This window comes from Equus asinus, chromosome 15 (assembly GCF_041296235.1).
Source record: "Equus asinus isolate D_3611 breed Donkey chromosome 15, EquAss-T2T_v2, whole genome shotgun sequence".
NCBI lineage: Eukaryota > Metazoa > Chordata > Mammalia > Perissodactyla > Equidae > Equus > Equus asinus.
This window is the reverse complement of record NC_091804.1, coordinates 35,724,820-35,743,563: the sequence shown is the minus strand read 5'-3', so window position 1 is coordinate 35,743,563 and position 18,744 is coordinate 35,724,820. Positions and strand designations below refer to the sequence as shown.

General features: G+C 44.7%; 1 protein-coding gene across 2 annotated transcripts; it reads left to right on the top strand.

Moving 5' to 3' along the window:
* The first annotated feature begins 4,755 nt into the window (after positions 1-4,755).
* EPPIN (epididymal peptidase inhibitor) lies at positions 4,756-15,012 on the top strand. 2 transcript variants are annotated; one of them, XM_070485426.1, is made up of 4 exons: positions 4,756-4,922; positions 6,684-6,815; positions 10,351-10,518; positions 11,053-11,588. In XM_070485426.1, exons 1-4 carry the CDS (start codon positions 4,832-4,834, stop codon positions 11,064-11,066), a joined length of 405 nt encoding a protein of 134 aa, XP_070341527.1. In that variant the 5' UTR covers positions 4,756-4,831; the 3' UTR covers positions 11,067-11,588. The 2 variants fall into 2 exon arrangements, with proteins under 2 accessions (XP_070341527.1, XP_044604545.2); XM_044748610.2 differs by lacking the exon at positions 11,053-11,588 and adding an exon at positions 14,657-15,012 and having other exon boundaries at positions 4,766-4,922.
* The last annotated feature ends 3,732 nt before the right edge of the window (positions 15,013-18,744 follow it).

Below are 18,744 nucleotides of genomic sequence, written 5' to 3'. Positions count from 1 at the left end.
CAATATTTAATGGAGTTACTTTGGCTTCATATATAATCATATTATCTGAAGATGACAATAAATTAGACTCTTTTTTCCAACTCCATGACTTACTTTGTTTTCTTGTCTTCTTATATTGTGTAGGACCTCTGAAATAATGTTGAAAATAAAGGCAATGGCATCTATCCCTGTCTAGTTCTTTATTTTAAAATCCATGTCTCCTGTTGTATAAAATGACATTTGTTGAGTTTGGTGATAAATAGGTTTTATCTCACTTGAGTTGTTTCCTTTTTATCCATTTACAATTACTATTGGAAATTACTGCTGAATTTTATCCAATGCTTTTTAAGCATCTGGTCATGTAATGATTTTTCTTCTCCAATTTGTTGGTATAATAACTTATATTATTAAATTTTCATTTGTTGAACCATCCTTGCATTCTTGGAATGACCTTAATCATGTTGAGGGTATACTTATATTAATGCACTGTTGGTTCTTTTAGTGAATAGTTTATTCAGAATTTTCACATCTATAGTCAAAATAAAAATAGGTCTATGATTTTTGTTGTGCTATTTGAGTCATATTACTTTCAAAAAACTAGCATGGGGGGCTGGCCCCGTGGCCAAGTGGTTAAGTTTGCGTGCTCCGCTGCAGGCGGCCCAGTGTTTTGTTGGTTCGAATCCTGGGCGCGGACATGGCACTGCTCATCAAACCACGCTGAGGCAGCGTCCCACATGCCACAACTAGAAGGACCCACAACGAAGAATAAACAACTATGTACCGTGGGGCTTTGGGGAGAAAAAGGAAAAAAATAAAATCTTAAAAAAAAAACTAGTATGGGAAACGTACCTATTTTTCTTATATCTGTAATATGTTTAATAATATATCAATACTCTGTTGTTTGAAGGCTAGACAAAATTCATCTCCAAAAGCATATTTTAGGTCCTTCCATAATGGTATGCTTTTACTAATTTTTTTGTACTTCATTCATAGTCTGTACAGGCTCTCTACCTCCTCTTCTATAAATTTTGGTCTTTCGTATTTTGCTAAAATTGATCTATCGTCTCTTTATTTTCAAATGTATTACTTTACAGTAGTATAAATTTCTCTCTACATGATTCTTTTCATATCTTTAACTTTGGTTAATGTTTTCATTTGTGCATCATGTTTCCACTCCCTCACACCTATCCACCAACCATTCAATCCATTTACTCACCTATCAATCCACTCATCCAGCCCTCCATTGAAATACCTTTCAACTTATTTATCTTCCCGCCCATCCTTTCACCCATATAACCATCCACTTACTCTTCTCATTTATCTTCCTTCTACCTATCTGGCTGCTCATTTTATATTCAGCCTTTCTCCTATTTACCTGTTATCTATCTACCATCTTTCACACACACACATTCTCTCATACCCACAACATACTTCATGATTTCTACCCCCATCTCCCCTCCATCCACTTACCAAACCACTCATCTGCCTTCCATTCAAACAGCTTCCATCAATAGACCCATTCAGGGATGGCCTGGTGGCATAGTGGTTAAGTTCATATGTTTTGCTTCAGTGGCCCGGGGTCTGTGGGTTTGGAGCCTGGGTGTGGACCTACACACCGCTCATCAAGCCATGCTGTGGTGGTGTCCCACATACAAAGTGGAGGAAGATTGGCACAGATGTTAGATCAGGGACAATCTTCCTCAAGCAAAAAGAGGAAGATTGGCAACAGACATTAGCTCAGGGCCAATCTTCCTCACACACACAAAAAAAAAGGTCCATTCATCTTATCACTAACCTATCCATCCTTATGTTCAATCCAATCCTTTTCTTCACCTGGTCCATTCATTTACCCATCTATATCCATGCATTCATGTACCCAAATGTCCATGCTACCTTCACCCATCCTTCTTCCTACTCATCCAATCATCTTCCCATTCATCATGATATGAGCCATGCATCCATCCACGTATGTACCTACCAATCCCATACCTACATTGCTCATCCAGCAGAATGTGCTGAGTGTTTATTCTGGGCCCATTCATGTTCTAACTGCTAGATTCTAGACACAGACTTGTTCAATGGAGCTCAGAGTTTATTTGGAGGAAACAAACATGAAACTCAGTAATACAGTTAGAGGCACAGGGAACAACATGAAAAGCCAGTGACAGGAATTTAGAACATGTGACAGGTCTTGGTCTAATGAATAAGTAGCAATTTCCGGGTAGAGGCCATCTACATTAGTGCTCTTTGAGCATATTCTGAGCATAAGATTGGTTCTAGAACAGAAGTGTGACTGAGGCAGAGATAGGGCACCATGACCATCAATGAAAGGAGGTAAGGGAAGGAGGGACAAAGCCCAGGTGGATCCTCACCCAGCTTACTCCAATAAATTAGGTGAGGGAAGGGACCAGAAACATCATTCATGCCAGACCTCAAAGATGTAAATTTCATCTCATTTACTTGGAAAGTGAGGCCGTTGAGTGGGGCTGAAAATTAGGCGTGACAGAATGGGATAGAACAACAAGAAATTCTGAATTTTCATTTACTTTCAAGAAAATTTAGAGAAGAATTCAACCTTATTTGGGGATCCTGGGAATCATTTGGACATTTACAGACTCTGTGGGTCTTTAGCCTCTATCTCCACTGAGACACCTTCATCCCCTTTGGACTCACTGTTCCTCTCTACTTTCAACTTCATAGTAAAATATTATATCCACAGCAATATCAGAAGATTCCATAGTGACCTATGACAAGAACATTCAGGTCCCTCTTAACTTTATCTCTGACACTCACTTGCTGGGTGACATTGAATGGACATCTTCACTTCTCTGGGACTTCTGATCCCTATCTGTAAGATGAGGAAAAGGGACTCGATGGGCCCCCAGAATCCTTCCACCTGGTATTTCAGCTTTTCACTCTCTTCGGGGCTGAGTTTGGGAGAATGCAGGTCGTAGAGTAAGAGGAGTAGTGCTACTTAAGACATCTTGGTTGTTCATTAGAAATTCTAGTCCCTGATCTCTTTGTGGGATCCAGTGAGATTGTGAAGTTGGTAGGATGAGATTCTGTACTGTAAGCACCTGACATTAAGCTTTTTTATTGTAAGTGTCTAACATTCAGCTTTTTCTTGCTGAGGCAGCCATTTCAAAAACATCCATCTCAAATAAACACATTGCCAGCTGTATGACACAGCTTCTAGCAAAACAACTAGATAAGGGACCAGGCTACCCCTCCATGAAGTTCCCTTTTCAGAAAGCCCTGAGTAACCCGGATAACTTACTGCTTGAGTGGCCTTGTTTCTCCCTTTCCACATCCTAATTCCTGCTTTTATGCTTTAAATTCACCAATAAAGAGTGAACTCATTAAACCCTAGATACCCTACCCTTGGACCTTAATAAAGGCAGAGCCCCAGGTCTGCAGTTTTTCCCTCTTTCCCTGCTTACAACCTTGCTGCGTGGCCCTCTGGCCTACCACGTACCCTCCAGACTTGTGAGTAGTAAATCTTGATCTTCAAAGTTCCTTGATGGTTTTGCCAAAGTGAATCTGGTAATCATAATAAGAACCACCAGGGCTGATCCAACCACAACATTGCCCCAGTGGTCGTGGGGGAAACATCTGTAGGGCTCATTATGAGTAAATATGGCCCACATGAGTGCCTCAGACATTCCTAGCAGAGAATATCACTATCTGTAGGCTGAGACTCACACAATGTATCTCCCATGGGAGTTCTGTCTGTGATCCTAAACTTTGTGATCATATTGTCATCCGCTAATGATAAGGCTGACTTTGTCTGGCTTCTGTTCACCATGTAGGAGAATTGAAGAAGAAACCTTGGCCCAAAAGTGCACCACTTACTTAGGGAAGGAAATGGGGACCCTACAGATGACATTTACTCTTTAAAGACTGTCTCCCTTCTACCAGGGCTGATTGACTGGCTGGTGGTGTGGATTCTGTGGCTGTAGGAAAGCTGACGAGTACTCCAGCACTCTCCTTCCAATAGCCCCTCCACTGGTCCAGTTAGAATGCAGCATCTCTGCTGCATTATTGACCTCTATTCAGTTGTAGTCTCTCAGGCAGGTCTCTTCATTTCAGAGTTCCTCCTCAGACAACAGGGAGTTTGTACCAGATAGAAGCTCCCTATAAGCTCTGACATTCTCTCCTGCTCTCATAGCAACACAACCTTGACAAACACTATCTGCAAAACTCTGCTATCCTCCTGCTTCCTCCTCCACACCCCACTCTGTGACAACATATTTACCCTTTGGCCTTCATCAAAGAATGTAAGTGACCCAAAGAGAAAAGGGAGCAGGATGGGAGGAGAGTGCGGGAGAGGGAGAAAGGGACACAGAGACCATGGAAGAACCATAGAAAAAGAAAAAAGTCAGACATAGACACAGGGAAACAAAGAGATACCAAGAAACCGATAGAGACACATTGTCAGAGACAAACAAAAGGGCGTGCAGATAAAATGGAAAATGACTGGAGAACGACGATGCTTCACAACTCTCAAAGTTATCAGGAAGAGGACCTCTCATGGTAGCATTCACTCCTAAGGTAGCCTACAAAGTCAGACAAGTTTCTCCTACTGCCCCTGGTTGACCAGGGGACCCATTCCAACCCTGAAGGCTAAGGATCAGAAGCCACCCAGTACAAGACCCTTTCCCAGGGCTGTGGGCTATAGATGCTGGCTAGTCACATTGATGACCTCAGGAACTTGGTGTTCCCCACAGGAAAGGGAGTGGCTGGCTTGACTCCAGCTCTCATACCCAAGCTACTACTGAATGAACAGACTGGACAAAGGCAGACAGACATTTACACGTTCTGGAACTGCCAGACAGGCCAGCTTTTCTTCAGAATGGAGTCTTCCAGACTTTTGAGAATCCTGGTGCTATCCATCCTTCTAGTGAATGTCCAGGGATCTAATCTGAGTGGCTGGCTCTTTCCAAGTAAGTATTGAGGCATCAGCCCTTGCCCTGAAGAGAGGGAAGATCGCTGGGAGGAAGGAACATGGAACAATTCCTCAGACTTAAGTTGCTTTCCACCATCTTAGCCCTGGTCCCTGGTTGGTAGGGGAGGGAGATGTTTGGAGTATTTCTTCCTATTTCTCTCTCTGTGGAAGATTCCTTCCATGGATGCAAGAATCCAGACCTGAAGCAACCCCTACTTCCAGCCCCTTTGAAGTGGAGGGTCTTTCTCGGGAGTGGAGGGAAGCACAAGGATCTAACATTTATGGGAAGGGCTACAGGAATCTGGGTGAGGGACCTTCCCCTCACCCCACAACAAAAATAGCCTCCTTTCTTGGGACATCATTCCTATCAACTCCTGATTCTTTCAAATGTATTTCGTTAAAGTGTCCCTGCATCACCAAGGATTCCTTGACTTTGGGATCAAGGACAGTATCCAGAAGTTCCTTTGAACTTAAGACAGTAATACTCCATGACTCTATAGTAATAATGACAATTGCTACCACTTACTGAACATTCAGAAAGTAGGGATTTAAAGAGAGGGATGTGGAGTTAGACTTGGTAGGTCCAATTCTGGTTCCACCACTTAGTAGCCATGTAACCTTGGGCAAGTTACTTAAACTCCATGTGCCTCAGTTTCCTCAACTGCAAAATGGCGATATTAATAGAACTTACCTCATAGAGCTATTTTATGGGAATTAAATGAAATTGCAATTTAAAATGCTTAGAAGAGTGCTTGGCTTGTGCTAAATACCTACAAATGTCAGTTACTATCATTGTAAACCAGTTACTATGATTATAGCTTTCCACATTCTGTCTCATTTCTTCTTCACAATTCTATGAGGCTAAAATGGTTTAACAAAAGAGGAAACCTAAGTTCAGAGAGGGTAAGTGGTAAATCGAGGGTTAGAATTTAAAAACCCGACTATCTGATGCCAGGGGGAGTGATATTAATCACTGCACAATGGTGCCCCTCAGAGGAACTCCAAAATGATGACTCCTCAACCAGGCCAAAATGGCCTGATTATCTTAGACCGGTGGCTTTCAGTGGGGCGATTTTGCCTTCCAGGGGACATTTGCCATGTCTGGAGACAGTTTTGGTTGTTACAACTGGGGAGTGCTACTGGCATCTAGTGGGCAGAAGCCAGGGATACAGCTGAACACCCTACAATGCACAGCACAGCCCTCCTCTTCCCTTCAAATAATTATCTGGCCCTGGGCTGGCCCCGTGGCCGAGTGGTTAAGTTTGCGCGCTCCGCTACAGGCGGCCCAGTGTTTCGTTGGTTCGAATCCTGGGCGCGGACATGACACTGCTCATCAAACCACGCTGAGGCGGCGTCCCACATACCACAACTAGAAGGACCCACAACGAAGAATATACAACTATGTACCGGGGGAGCTTTGGGGAGAAAAAGGAAAAAATAAAATCTTTAAAAAAATAATAATAATAATTATCTGGCCCAAATGTCACTAGTGTCAAGGTTGAGAAATCCTGCCTTAGAGGGGATGGGGGGAGGGGGAGGCACTAGGGACGGGCTAAGAAGGCAGAGAGTGAGGGTGGTCAGGAGGGAGCATAGTGTAGGCAGTGCCGGGAAATACATGAGAGCACACTGAGGAAAAAGACTCCTGGGGACAAGCAAAGTAAAAGCAAACTTCCCTGGCTTCCCAGAATTGTCTTAGGTCTGGAGAAGAGTGGGCAATGTGCCCTCCACACTCATGGTTGTAAGCCTGTCCCTTCCCTAGGGAGATGCCCCAAGATCCAAGAGAGATGTGAATACCAAGAAAGGGATGAATGCACGACGGACGAACAATGCCCGGACAAAACGAAGTGTTGTGTCTTCAGCTGTGGAAAAAAATGTTTAGACCTCCTACAAGGTAATATTACAGCCTCAGAACAACCAGCCCTCCACCCATGCCCTCACCTTCTTCCCACCTAAGCTGGCATTGTCCCTGGTTTGCTAAGGGCTGGTCTCTGAGCAAGACTCCTGGGCTTGGGAGACCTGGAACTTAAATTCATCACACCTCTAAGATGATGTATGACATTAGGTAATATCTTCATCTTGTCTGGCCTTGGTTTCCCCAAACAAAAGATGGGTGCAGGGGTGGGATTGAACTGGATAGTCTCTTGGCTGCTTTTCTTCCTTTATTTTTTTCTTTTTACTCTTATGATTTTCTGAGTCCCCAGGTGGCCCTTGTTGGCCCATTATATTCCAACATTGTTGCTGCAAGTGACAATTAAGCAGTTGGTATTTCCTATCTTGTTGCTCCAGAGTGACCATCTCTCTGCCTTAGCACCAGGAAATCATCTCCCTTGACCACTCCAGACCCAAGGGTTTTTCCTTGCTGCTGCAATCTTAAATTCATGCCCATCTCCCTGAGCTCCAAAAAGACTATCAAAGATTCTTTATTTATTCATTTAACAAATATTTATCAAATGTCTCTGAGACTCATCATAGGATTTGACCAGTGTGGTCGGGGAAGCTGAGGAAGACCTCTGTGAGAAAGCAAACCTGGAGTTGAGTTCAGAGGGATAGGTAATAACTTTAGGCAAAAATTGGGTAGAAGGGCTTTCCAGGCAGAGGGAAAAACATGTACAAGGCTCAATGGTGGCTCCTAGGGAGACCAGAGAGAAAGAGTGAGCATGAACGTGGTAAAGGGAAAAAGATCCCCCAGTAGGTAGGGTCTGGTGAGCTAGAACCTCACCTGGATTCTAAGACTGATGGAAATCCATTGAGGTGGGTGGTGACATGACCAGGTTTTAACTATCCCTACAGAGGCGGAATGGAGTGTCTTGAGGGACTTCAGGATGAAAAAACATGGTAGCTTGGACTAAATAGGTGGCTGAGGGGATGAAGAAGAGTGGAATGTGTTTAAAAGGTGTTTAAGAAGTAAACAAAACTTGACAATGGAACAGAGTGGGAAGGCAGGAGGGTGGTAAGTTACTCATTTGCCTGCAGGTGAGGGATTCTGCATCCAGCCTTCCTGACCTCAGATCTTAGCTTCAGTTTTCACCAGCCTATTTAACTTGGGCAAATTATCACTTTCCTTCACTGTGTCTCGGTTTCCTCAGATCAATGTTGAATGCTATTTGGAGGATCAAATAAGCTGATGCACATGAAGTGCTTAGAGCAATGTCTGGCACATAATAGCCACATGATACATGTTGGCTTAAACTATTCATCATTCTTGATCTGGAGCTCCCACGCCTTTTCTTTGTCTCTTAAAGCATCTAGTACACAGTAGGTGCTCAATGAATGACTTATTCATTCAGGTCAGGATGCATTTTGTTTTACCCTCAACGCTCTGTAAAATCCTATACTGTGCCAGACCGCCTGCTACGAATGGGGTTCCAAGATGAAATCAGACACAATTTCTGCTCACTAGAAGCTCACAGATGAGACTGAAGATGTAAACAAATGATAAACATACACACGAGATTCAGAAGCATGGTAGAAAAATGCAGGATTGACTCAGGCACCTGTAGGGGTGTGGGATGCAGAATGGAGTCAGAGACACCACAGAGGAGCTGATGTCTGAGAAATGTTTTGAAGGAAGAATAAGAGTGTCACTAACGAACAACAGAGGGGCAGGCAGGGGGAATATGGAGTGAAAGGTGTGGAGGTGTGGGATAGCATCATGTGTTGAAGATCATGGGAGCATGTAGGTCAAAAGGGTACTATGGTAGGAGAGGAGGCCAGAGCCACCAGTGGGAGGCAGAGCATGAACGGCCTGTCAGTCATGGGAAGACCATCATGAAGTCAAGATCTTAGCTTGATATGATATGATCAGCTTCGTTTTAGATCCAGCATGTCCTTCTCTGTGGTGGGCAGCGTGAAGGATTGATTGGAGGGGCCAGGGACAGAGGCAGGAAGATCAATTCGAGGCTGTATCAACAGCCCAGGCATGAGACACTGAGGCTCAGATTGAAGAGAGTGGCAGAGAGGTGAGCAATGAGGAGGTAAAAATCAGCAGGACTTAACTGTTTAGCCGTGGGTATTTATCCTCATGGAACTCATAGTTTAGTTGGGACCTATATTAGTTTGCTACAGCTGCCATAACAAAGTGCCACAAGCTGGGTGGCCTCAACAATAGAAATGTATTGTCTCACAGTCCTGCAGGCTGGCAGTCCAAGATCAAGGTGTGGGCAGGGTTGGTTCTTTCTCAGGTTGTGAGAGAGAACCTGTTCCATGCCTCTCCCCTAACTTCTGGTGGTTCGCTGGTAATCTTTGACATTTCTTGGCTTGTAAACCTCTGCCTTCATTTTCACATTGTGTTCTCCGTGTGTGTGTGTGTGTGTCTTTACCTTTTGTATAAGGACACCAGTCATATTAGATTAGAGATGCACCCTACTCCAGTATGACTCATTTTAACTGACATCCATCACAACTCTATATTTCCAAATAGGGTCACGTTTTGAGGTACTGAGGGTTAGGACTTCAACATAAGAGTGGGATGGTGGGGGGAGATAACGCAACCTATAACAGGACTGAAGCAGGGAGAAAAGGTGCTTGACTATTGGAAAAACCACCCCCTGCCTTCCCTGCATGGACCTGCCCTGTACTTATGATCCCATATTCTCTTTTCTTGGCATGGGTTGGAGGGCAGAATAAGTGGCTTATAGTTTATAATTTTTTTTTAAGATTTTATTTTTCTCCTTTTTCTCCCCAAAGCCCCCCAGTACATAGTTGTATATTTCGTTGTGGGTCCTTCTAGTTGTGGCATGTGGGACGCTGCCTCAGCGTGGTCTGATGAGCAGTGCCATGCCCGCGCCCAGGATTCGAACCAACGAAACACTGGGCCGCCTGCAGCGGAGCGCGCAAACTTAACCACTCGGCCACGGGGCCAGCCCCTAGTTTATAATTTTCAAGGCACTTCCATATCTTTCATCCACTCAGGGCATATTTGTTGACCTGCTACTCTCTGCCAGGCACTGTGTTAGAAGCTGCAACTTCAGATACAATCAAGGAGCTCACAATTAGAGGACCGTGAGGGTGGTCTCACTTGCACCTCAGGACAGCCCTGTGCAACAAGCAGGGTGGGATTTTGTATTCCCATTTTACAGAAGAGGAAGTCAAGGACAGCACAGGTCACATGGGTCAATGTGCACACACTGAATTAGAAGCAGAGCCTTGAAACCAGAGTCTCCTCACTCTCAGGGGAGACAGTGAGGCTGGTGACCAGAAAGGAAGGGGGAGACCAATGTTCTCCAGGGATGTGGACATCCAAACAGCACCACTCTGGGGTCTCTCTGCAAATGTGCACAATATATCAATGGAGCTGGGTTCCTGAGGTGTCACATAGTGGAAGGAGCCCACTCAGTTTCATCCATGGTGGTTGCCAGCAGAGACAATAACAGATGATTTTTTGGGGGTGGGCACTCTAAGTTCTCAATTCTGGGGTCTCCCTGCAGACGTATGCAAAATGCCAAAAGAAACTGGCCCCTGCCTGGGTCTTTTCCAACGTTGGTGGTATGATAAGAAATATAATACCTGCTCCACCTTCATCTATGGTGGCTGCCAAGGAAACAATAACAACTTCCAAAGCAAAGCCGTGTGCCAGAACATCTGCTCAAGAAAAGGTGAGTCCCAGGGGACCCAGTCCCATTCTTGCTAGCACCACGCTGGGAAGTCTGGGTGTTGGCTGGTCTGTTCCAGGATGGTTATATCCTTGGCAGATTACATGCTGATAGAACGAGCTCCCATCAGGAGGTAAGAATGCACCTTGCAGAGGGCTGGCTTTCTGGGAACTGAGATTGGGAGTGGATGTGGTCATGAATCAAAGGTGACAATGCATGAGGGGTGGAGGGAGGATGCAGATGTGGTGAAATCTCAGAGACCAACTTCAGAGAGGTCACAGGACATTCAGCCTAGCACTGGACATGTTGACTAACCACCCCTTCCAAGCCGTTAATTTCCTCATCACAACTCTTCGCCAGCAACTCACTCCCATCTACAGCCCATTTTTTTCCTTTAAGGAGATTAATAGCTTCCCAAAGCAAACCCACTTCTTTTTAATCTCCTGTGAAAAGATGTACAAACGTAACTTCTAGGCTAGTTCCAAAGATTAGCTGAGCCCATGATGCTCAACTGGTCCTGTCCTATATTCTCAACAGGTTTACTTCCCTGAATGCATAAGGATACACCAGAACAACAACCAGGATTTGGCTCATGAGCCAAGGCTCTGTCCGTGTGCCTGACCGATGCTCCTGGTTGGCTTCCACTGTTCCACTCTCAGCGTTCCAAGGCCTAAGATCTTCCAAAAATGGAACTCCGGGATCTGCCTCCCCCTTCCTCCATCTCAGCCTCTTTTCAGACATAATATCCTTTTGTTTTGAACCCATCTCTACGCCTTCTTCTTTTATGTCCAACTTCTAGAGCCCCCTATTTATACCTATGTAGCTTCCAATTTTTCCCAATAAAGTGTCTGTTTACTCCTGTGCCTCTGAGGCTGAGTAGTTCACATCTGTTGGCACGTTACAGTCTGCAGAGCTTCTGCGGGGTCATAAAGGCTTCTGGTGATACCATTAAAGGGAGTGAAGACAATCAGAACTTTGAGAGTTGAAAGCTCCAGGGATGTTGTTATCCTCTGTTTCTTCAAAAAATTCTGAGACCCTTTAAGACAGGAGCCCACGGGCATTGCCTTGGCTTGGATCCCCCAGAATCCAGTCCTAGGACAAGGGCATGGATAAAAGTAGTTTATTTGGGAGATCTTTCAAGAAGCACAAGGTGGGGAGTGGGCTAAGTGATAAGGGAAGAGAGGAGTCAATTATGGCCTGATTACCACTGTGGGAAACTGCCGCTTAATCCTACTGTGGAACTTGTAAGGAAGCATGTAAAATATGCTTCCTAATTTTCTTCATCTGTCTCCAGTGATGGGGAAGCTGAGGTGTTAATCCACTGATTCTCATCCCCTACTGGATGCCTGGGAGTATTAAATCTCTAACTCTGCCATACTGTTCCCCATGCAAGCTAAGCAACCTCCCAGGGAGCCAGAGAAAAGTCCTGGCAGAGAAGTGGAGACTCTGACCCTTGAAGCAGGAAGATATCAATGCGCAGTGGATATTATTCAGCCATAAAAATGAATGAAGCGCTAATACATGCTACACTGTGGAAGAACCTCAAAAACCTTATGCTAAGTGAAAGAGCCAGACACAAAAGGTCATATACTATATGATTCCATTTATAGAGAAATATCCAGAATGGGTAAATCCATAGAGATAGAAAGTAGATTAGTGGTGGCCAGGGGCTGGAGTACGCTGGGAGGAAAGAGAGTGACTGCTAGTGGGTATGGGGTTTATCTTTTGGAGTGATGAAAATGTTTTGAAACTAATAAAGGTGATGGTAACACAACATTGTGAAGGTACTAACGAGTCACTGAAAAGTTCACTTAAAAATGGTTTATTTTATATGATGTGAATTCCACCTCAATTTTAAGAAATGGATGGGGAAAAAAATGTGCCCTAGAACTGTCTCCTGCAGCTGCAAGTGAAATCAGAGGTGAGCTAAGAGCATGTCTACTGATGCTTCAAGCCTTAAACTGAAAAGTTCAATGGAACAATCTTCAGGCCCCACTGCTGCATCTGGTTCTGAGGTCATGACTGACATTTATTATTTCCCTCCTGCATCACCTCTTGCAAATTGCACCTGATGATAGAAGCTCTCCATTAGCCCTGATGTTCTCTCCTGCTTTCAGAGCACCATGATCTTGCAGCCACTCTCTGAAGATTCAGTTCAGTCTGGAATCAACCTGTCTCCTCCCCCACATGCTTCTCATGGTTATAGCTTTACTCTTTGACAATAGTTAAAGAAAAAAGGCAGCCCAAAGAGAAGAAAGAGGAGAACAGAAGGGAAACGAGGGGCAGGAAGTAAGAGACCCAGACAGAGGGACACTCACGGAAAGAGATGGGCACAGAGTAAAACAGGCAGAGAGAGAAGGAAAATAAACAGTGTGAGAAAAATAAGCAGACAGAAAAATAGACAGGAGCAGAGTGAGATCGGAAAGACAGAAGAGAACTGCGGTACTCTTGATTTCCAAACAGCCCCCCTACCCCGGGAAAATGGAAGACCCTGGAATTGGACATCTCTTTCTGCTAAGGGAGTCTAGAAGCCCTAGACAGGCTTTGACCCTCTCCCTGGTTGACCGGCAAGCCAGAGAGCCTCAGCGACCTGAGGATTAGGAGCTGCCTATCAAGAGCCCGTCCCCCAGGATTGGTGTTGTGGGTGCCAGCTAGTCCCACTGATGGCCTCGGGGACTTAGTGTTCCCCAGCGGAGGGAGTATGGCTGGCTTGTCTCCAGTGGTGTGTGGCTCCCGGAGTGTTAGGCTGTGCTGGGGCAGCGGAGGTTCAGGAGCAGGAGCTGCTGAGCGGCAGTTCCTAGTTTTGGTGCCACCAGCCAGGCCAGTCCCTCCTAAAATGGGGCTCTTGAGACTTCTGCCAATCCTGGTGCCATTCATCCTCCTGGGGGCCATCCAGGAACCTGGGCTAGTTGAGGGGACCTTTAACAGTAAGTATTGGAGACTCAGTCCTCCCAGTGGAGAAAGGGAGCTTTGCCGGGAGGAAGGAACAAGGAATGCTACAGATGAGGAATGTTTTCCCCACCTCAGCCTGGGATCCTGAGTAGGAGAGAGGGGAGATATTTGGAGTTATTCTTTCAGCACCCTTCCTCCTGGTAAGATGCCCTTGGTGAATGCAGGCACCGGAGTCTGTGGCAGCTGACTCCCCACTGTCATTCTGAGAGGAATTCTTCCTGGAAGTGCCTGGACCTGGAGCTCGTGAAGTGGACTAAGGGAACCAGGAAGCTTAAGGACCTTTCTCACAAGAAAGGCCCTTCCCCCTAGCAGCACCCTCATCAGCTTCCAAATCTTCCTGTTGCAGCCCCCCCAAAATCTCCCCACACCCACACCCACACCCACAGGGAATCCTTGCCTTTGGGGTAAAGAATGGTCTCTGGAAGTCCCTTGGAATGCTGAGATGTAAAGACCCCCATAATTAGCAGTTGAAATATACTGAGCACTCAGACAGCAGTGGAGCCATGCATTGCAGGTCGAAATCTTGGCTCCATTCCTCAGCAGCCGCATGACCTTGGGCAAGTTCACATAATCTCCCTGTGCTTCAGATGCCTCTGTCTATAAAATGTGAATATTGATAAGACTTACCTATAGAGTTGTAATGAGGATTAAAAAGAAAAGGACAATTGCACAGTAAGCACTTCATCAATATTAGTTATTGTCATTATGCCCCAGGCACCTTGACAATGGCTTTACAAACTTTGTCACATTAATCCTCAAAACAATCCTATAGGAAAATGAGGGAATCAAGGTTCAGAGTTGGTGCCTCCCCTACAAGGGTTGCACAGAATTCAAAAGCCCAGCCATCTGACTCCAGAAATGGAGATCTCAGTCACCAAGAGCCACCGCGCCCCCACCCAAGGGAACATCCAAATACAGGAGGTCCGGAATAGTCCCAGGGGAGAGCGTCCTTCTCCCTGAAATCTTATGGGTGGTGGGGATGGAGGTAAAGCTGGGTTTAGGGATTAGATGAAGAGTTATTATGGGGTTGGGGATGGGGGCAGTAGTGTGAAAATCCTGAGCCCCCTGAAGGTCACTACCTTCTGGGAACAGTGAAGTGAAAACAAGCTTCCCTAACTCTGCAGTGGTGCCCTGGGCCTGGGAAGGAAGGCCTCTGGCCCCTTCAAGGTCCCTTCTTCCCCTCCCTCAGCGATGTGTCCCAGAACCAGAGTAAAATGCCTACATGAAGAAAGGGATCAATGTACGAAGAACAGACACTGCCCAGAGAACATGAAGTGTTGCAGATTTGGCTGTAGAAAGGAATGTTTAGACCTCAACAAAGGTAACTCAAAAATCCCCTGAACTATCCAATGTCCTCCCCCTCCCCTTGCTTTCTGCCCACCTGCACTGGCATTGCCAGACCCTTTCCCTGGTTCACTGATGGGTGATCTCTGACCAAGAGTCTGGGTGCATCTTCTACTTGACACAGATTCTATCAGTGCTGGACTGGAGTGGGTGTTGGGAGACACAGGTTTTATTTCATTTCTGCCCTTACATAGGTATGTGATGTGGGTAACATAATTTTTTTACAGGCCTTAGTTTCCCCATCTGTAAGAAAGATGAGCATATTAGACCACATGGTCTCTTGGCTACTCTTCTGTGATCCTCTGAGATGCCAAGTAGCCACACAAGTCTCATCAAACGCCAACATGGTGGCAGGTGATATGATAGCTATAAAAAACAGGTATATATTAGTATTTCCTGTTTGTTTTCAGGCCTCTCTGTCTATATAAATCTAGGAAGACTTCCCTTCCACCTTTGACCTCTTACACTCTTTCCTCTCATTTGCCCATATCATTGTTCTAAAGAAGACTATGGATGTTCTATGCATCCATTTATTCATTCAACAAATGTTTACTTGTGCCCCTGACACCTGTGATGGACTCCACTTGCTCAGTGTAGCCAGGGAGGACAGGAAAGGTATTCCTGTGAAAGGAACCCATGATTTAAGATCTGAAAGATGGGTAGTAGGCAGGCAAAAAATTGGAAGGAAGAGCTTTCCAGGCACAGATAATTTGCCTATTGCCTGTGCAAAGACCCTGTGGGAGGAGACAGTATGCTCAGGGTTAGAAAGGTCAGAGAACGTAGAGTGAGCATGAGCATGGTAAGAGATGAGAAAGATAAAGCTGGACTAGGTAGAGAAGGTTTTGATAATGCAGGGCCTTGCCAGCCAGATTAAGAGGTCTGGTCTTGATCTTGAGAGCAATAGACTATCTACGTTCAAATCCCTTACCACATATGTGGCCTTAGGGAAGTTGCTTAGCCTCTCTGAGCCTCAGTTTCCTCATCTGCAAAATGAAGACAATAAGAGGACCTACCTCATAAGATTGTCTGTTAATATATGTCTTGTGCTAAGAACAGTGCCTGACGCTTTCATAAATGCTACCATTATTGTGCTTCAGACTATGAGGTTCTAAAAAACTCTATTTGTACCTCATAGCACTATGCACAAGACAGTTGCCCAATAAACGCACCTTGATGTTCAAGATGCATTTGATTTTTTACTGTGAATGTTCCTGAAGTATCTTCTCAGTGCCAAATTGTCTGCTAGGAACTGGTATACCAAGTGACATAAGGCACAAACCTCACGTCCTCATGGAGGCGTCAGAAAATATGAACAAGTAATTACACGGAAGTGATAAATGTGTTTGCAAGATGGAGAAGCAATAAGAAAAAGCAAGGAGTGAAGAATGGAGCCAGGAAAGACATCAGGAAAAGAGGAGTTTGATATCCGGGAAGGGTTTTAAAGAATGAACAGGAATGTACCTAGTGAGCAAGAGACAGATGGACATATGTGGTATGTGCAAAGGCAGGGGGATGTGTAAGGACATGATATTTTTAGAGCATTCATGCCTGCATTTGCACATGCCTGGAATGTTCTCTAGGGAGAGAGGCACCCAAACAGCTCTGCTCCCAAATCTTCCTGCAGACGTATGCAGTATGCCAAAGGAATCTGGCCCCTGCATGGCCTTCATGCCACGCTGGTGGTATGATAAGAAAACTGAGAGGTGCTACAGATTCATCTATGGCGGTTGCCTAGGGAACAATAACAACTTCCAATCTGAAGCTATCTGCCGAATTATCTGCCAAGGCAAAAGTAAGTCCCGGGGTCCCAGTCTCCCATGCTCACCTACGCCACACTAGCGGGCTTGGGTGTTGGCTGGGCCAATCCAGGAACTTGGCAAGCCTGGGGCTGACAGAACCAGTCCAATCAGGAGGCAAGAATGCACCTCGTAGAGGTTGAGTAGAGGATGTTTTGGGAAAGAGAGGGTAGAGAGCAGTAGTCAAAGTTAGCAAGTATGAGATGAACAAGGGGTGTAGAGAGAGGAAGCAGAGGTGGTGGAGTGTTTGATAACAAGTCAGAAGAAGGCCCAGTGAACCAGCCCAGTGCGGGGCACCATGCACTAGCAAATCCCTCCAGGCCTTTCTTTCTTACTAAACCTTGTCACCAATTCTCTTCATTTTCTTTTTTAAGGTGATGATAGCCAGGACAAGTACATGCTTTATTGACCAAACCAGGACGCTTTTGAGAGTGGAAGGGGATGCCATTAATTATTACTTTGGGACAACAGGCATAAACTGGGACTCTTACTAAAAAAAAACCACTCTATGAGCCCCAACAGTCACTCCACTTCCGTTCTCCCTTCCTACGAAAAGATTTAAAAATTACTCCATCTCCTTTTTGCCATTAACTGCAAGATTTGGTTACTAAGGTGAGCAAGGCCCAAGCATCTCACTCTTTTCTATTCTGCCATCTCGCAGAATCGTCGTCTCCCTGGCTAGGATAAGGAGAGCTGGAACAACCTCCAGGATCTGGTTCATAATCCAGGGCTCTCTCCATGTGTGCCTGATTGATGTGCCCCATTGGCTTCCACTGGCCAAGTCTCAGCTGCCAAGACCTTGGCCCTTCCAAAAACCAAACCCCAGGATTTTCTCACTCCCTTTCCTCCAGCTCAGCTTCTCTTCAAACACAATGCCCTTCGCCCTTTGACTCCTTCTCAGTGTGTCACCGTATCTCTTCAACTTTCAGGGCCCCCATTTATCCTTTGGAAGCCTCCAGTTCCTCCGAATAAAGTGCTCTGTGTGGTCTGATATCTCTGAGGCTAAATAATTCACATCTTAATTCACATCTTCTCCCTCTCTGCAGGTTTAGGAGAATAAGAAGTCATTGGGTCTTCCAATGACAACAAAAGAGGGAGAGAGGAGTATGAAAATCCTGCAAGTTGAGAACTCTGGTGACACTGTTGCCCTGGTAAAATTGTCATAAGATGCTTAAGAATGGAACCAGAGCAGATACAGTCTTTGTATGGTCAAAGCTTATAAAATTAGGGGGTTCCTTTAAAAAATGAATACAAATTAAATTAAAAAGTGAGTATTATTCCAAAGAGAAGAGAAATTGACACCAACTGCAAATTTTAAAAAGCTAACAAATACCACAAATTGCACAAAATCTATATAAATTAATTATTAATTTTTTACATTTATGACATCAATTCTGTAAAACTCAATTTCCAAGAAAAAAATAATTCAGTCTTTTGTTTAACATGGCTGATCAAAGAATGATTATATTTTGATTTTGATTATAGTTGGGCTGCATAAAATACATGGCTGAATGCACAGCCATACCTGATATTTGTAGTTCTATGACAGATTTGTGCCCTAAAAACGCAGAAATTTTCATAAATTCTCTTTTGTACAATTCCATCAAAAAAGAAGAAAGTACGTGGTGCATTTAAAATTGTACATATTGAATTATCGAGTATATTCTTGCTAGTAAAGAATGTCTGTTCGGAGCAGGCTTCCATAAAAATGGATCTTTTTTTCTATTCATAAATTTATGTATCTGATGTTTGGAAGAATTTTCAAATCTTGTTTCTCCTCCACCACCCACAACCTTCTAGAGTTAGGTACATTACATTACAATACAACTTCTAGCCTTAATGTCATGATGTCAGAGAAGTGGCACAGTAGGCAATAGGAATATTGCTTAGAACCATTGATATACCAGGAGAGATAGCAGCAACTTACGATACGTAGAAATGAGAGTAACCTAAATACATCCCACTAACTTCAAACCAAATGAGTTCCCCAACTCAACTTCCTTTTAGTTGGATGTCAAAAATGCCAGCAGCCATTCCAACACCACCTGACCCAGGAGAAGTGTGCCATAGGGAAAGTCAGAGTGGGAAAGAACAACAGTCTAGTTGATAATGGTTAGAATATCTTACTTTTACAAAT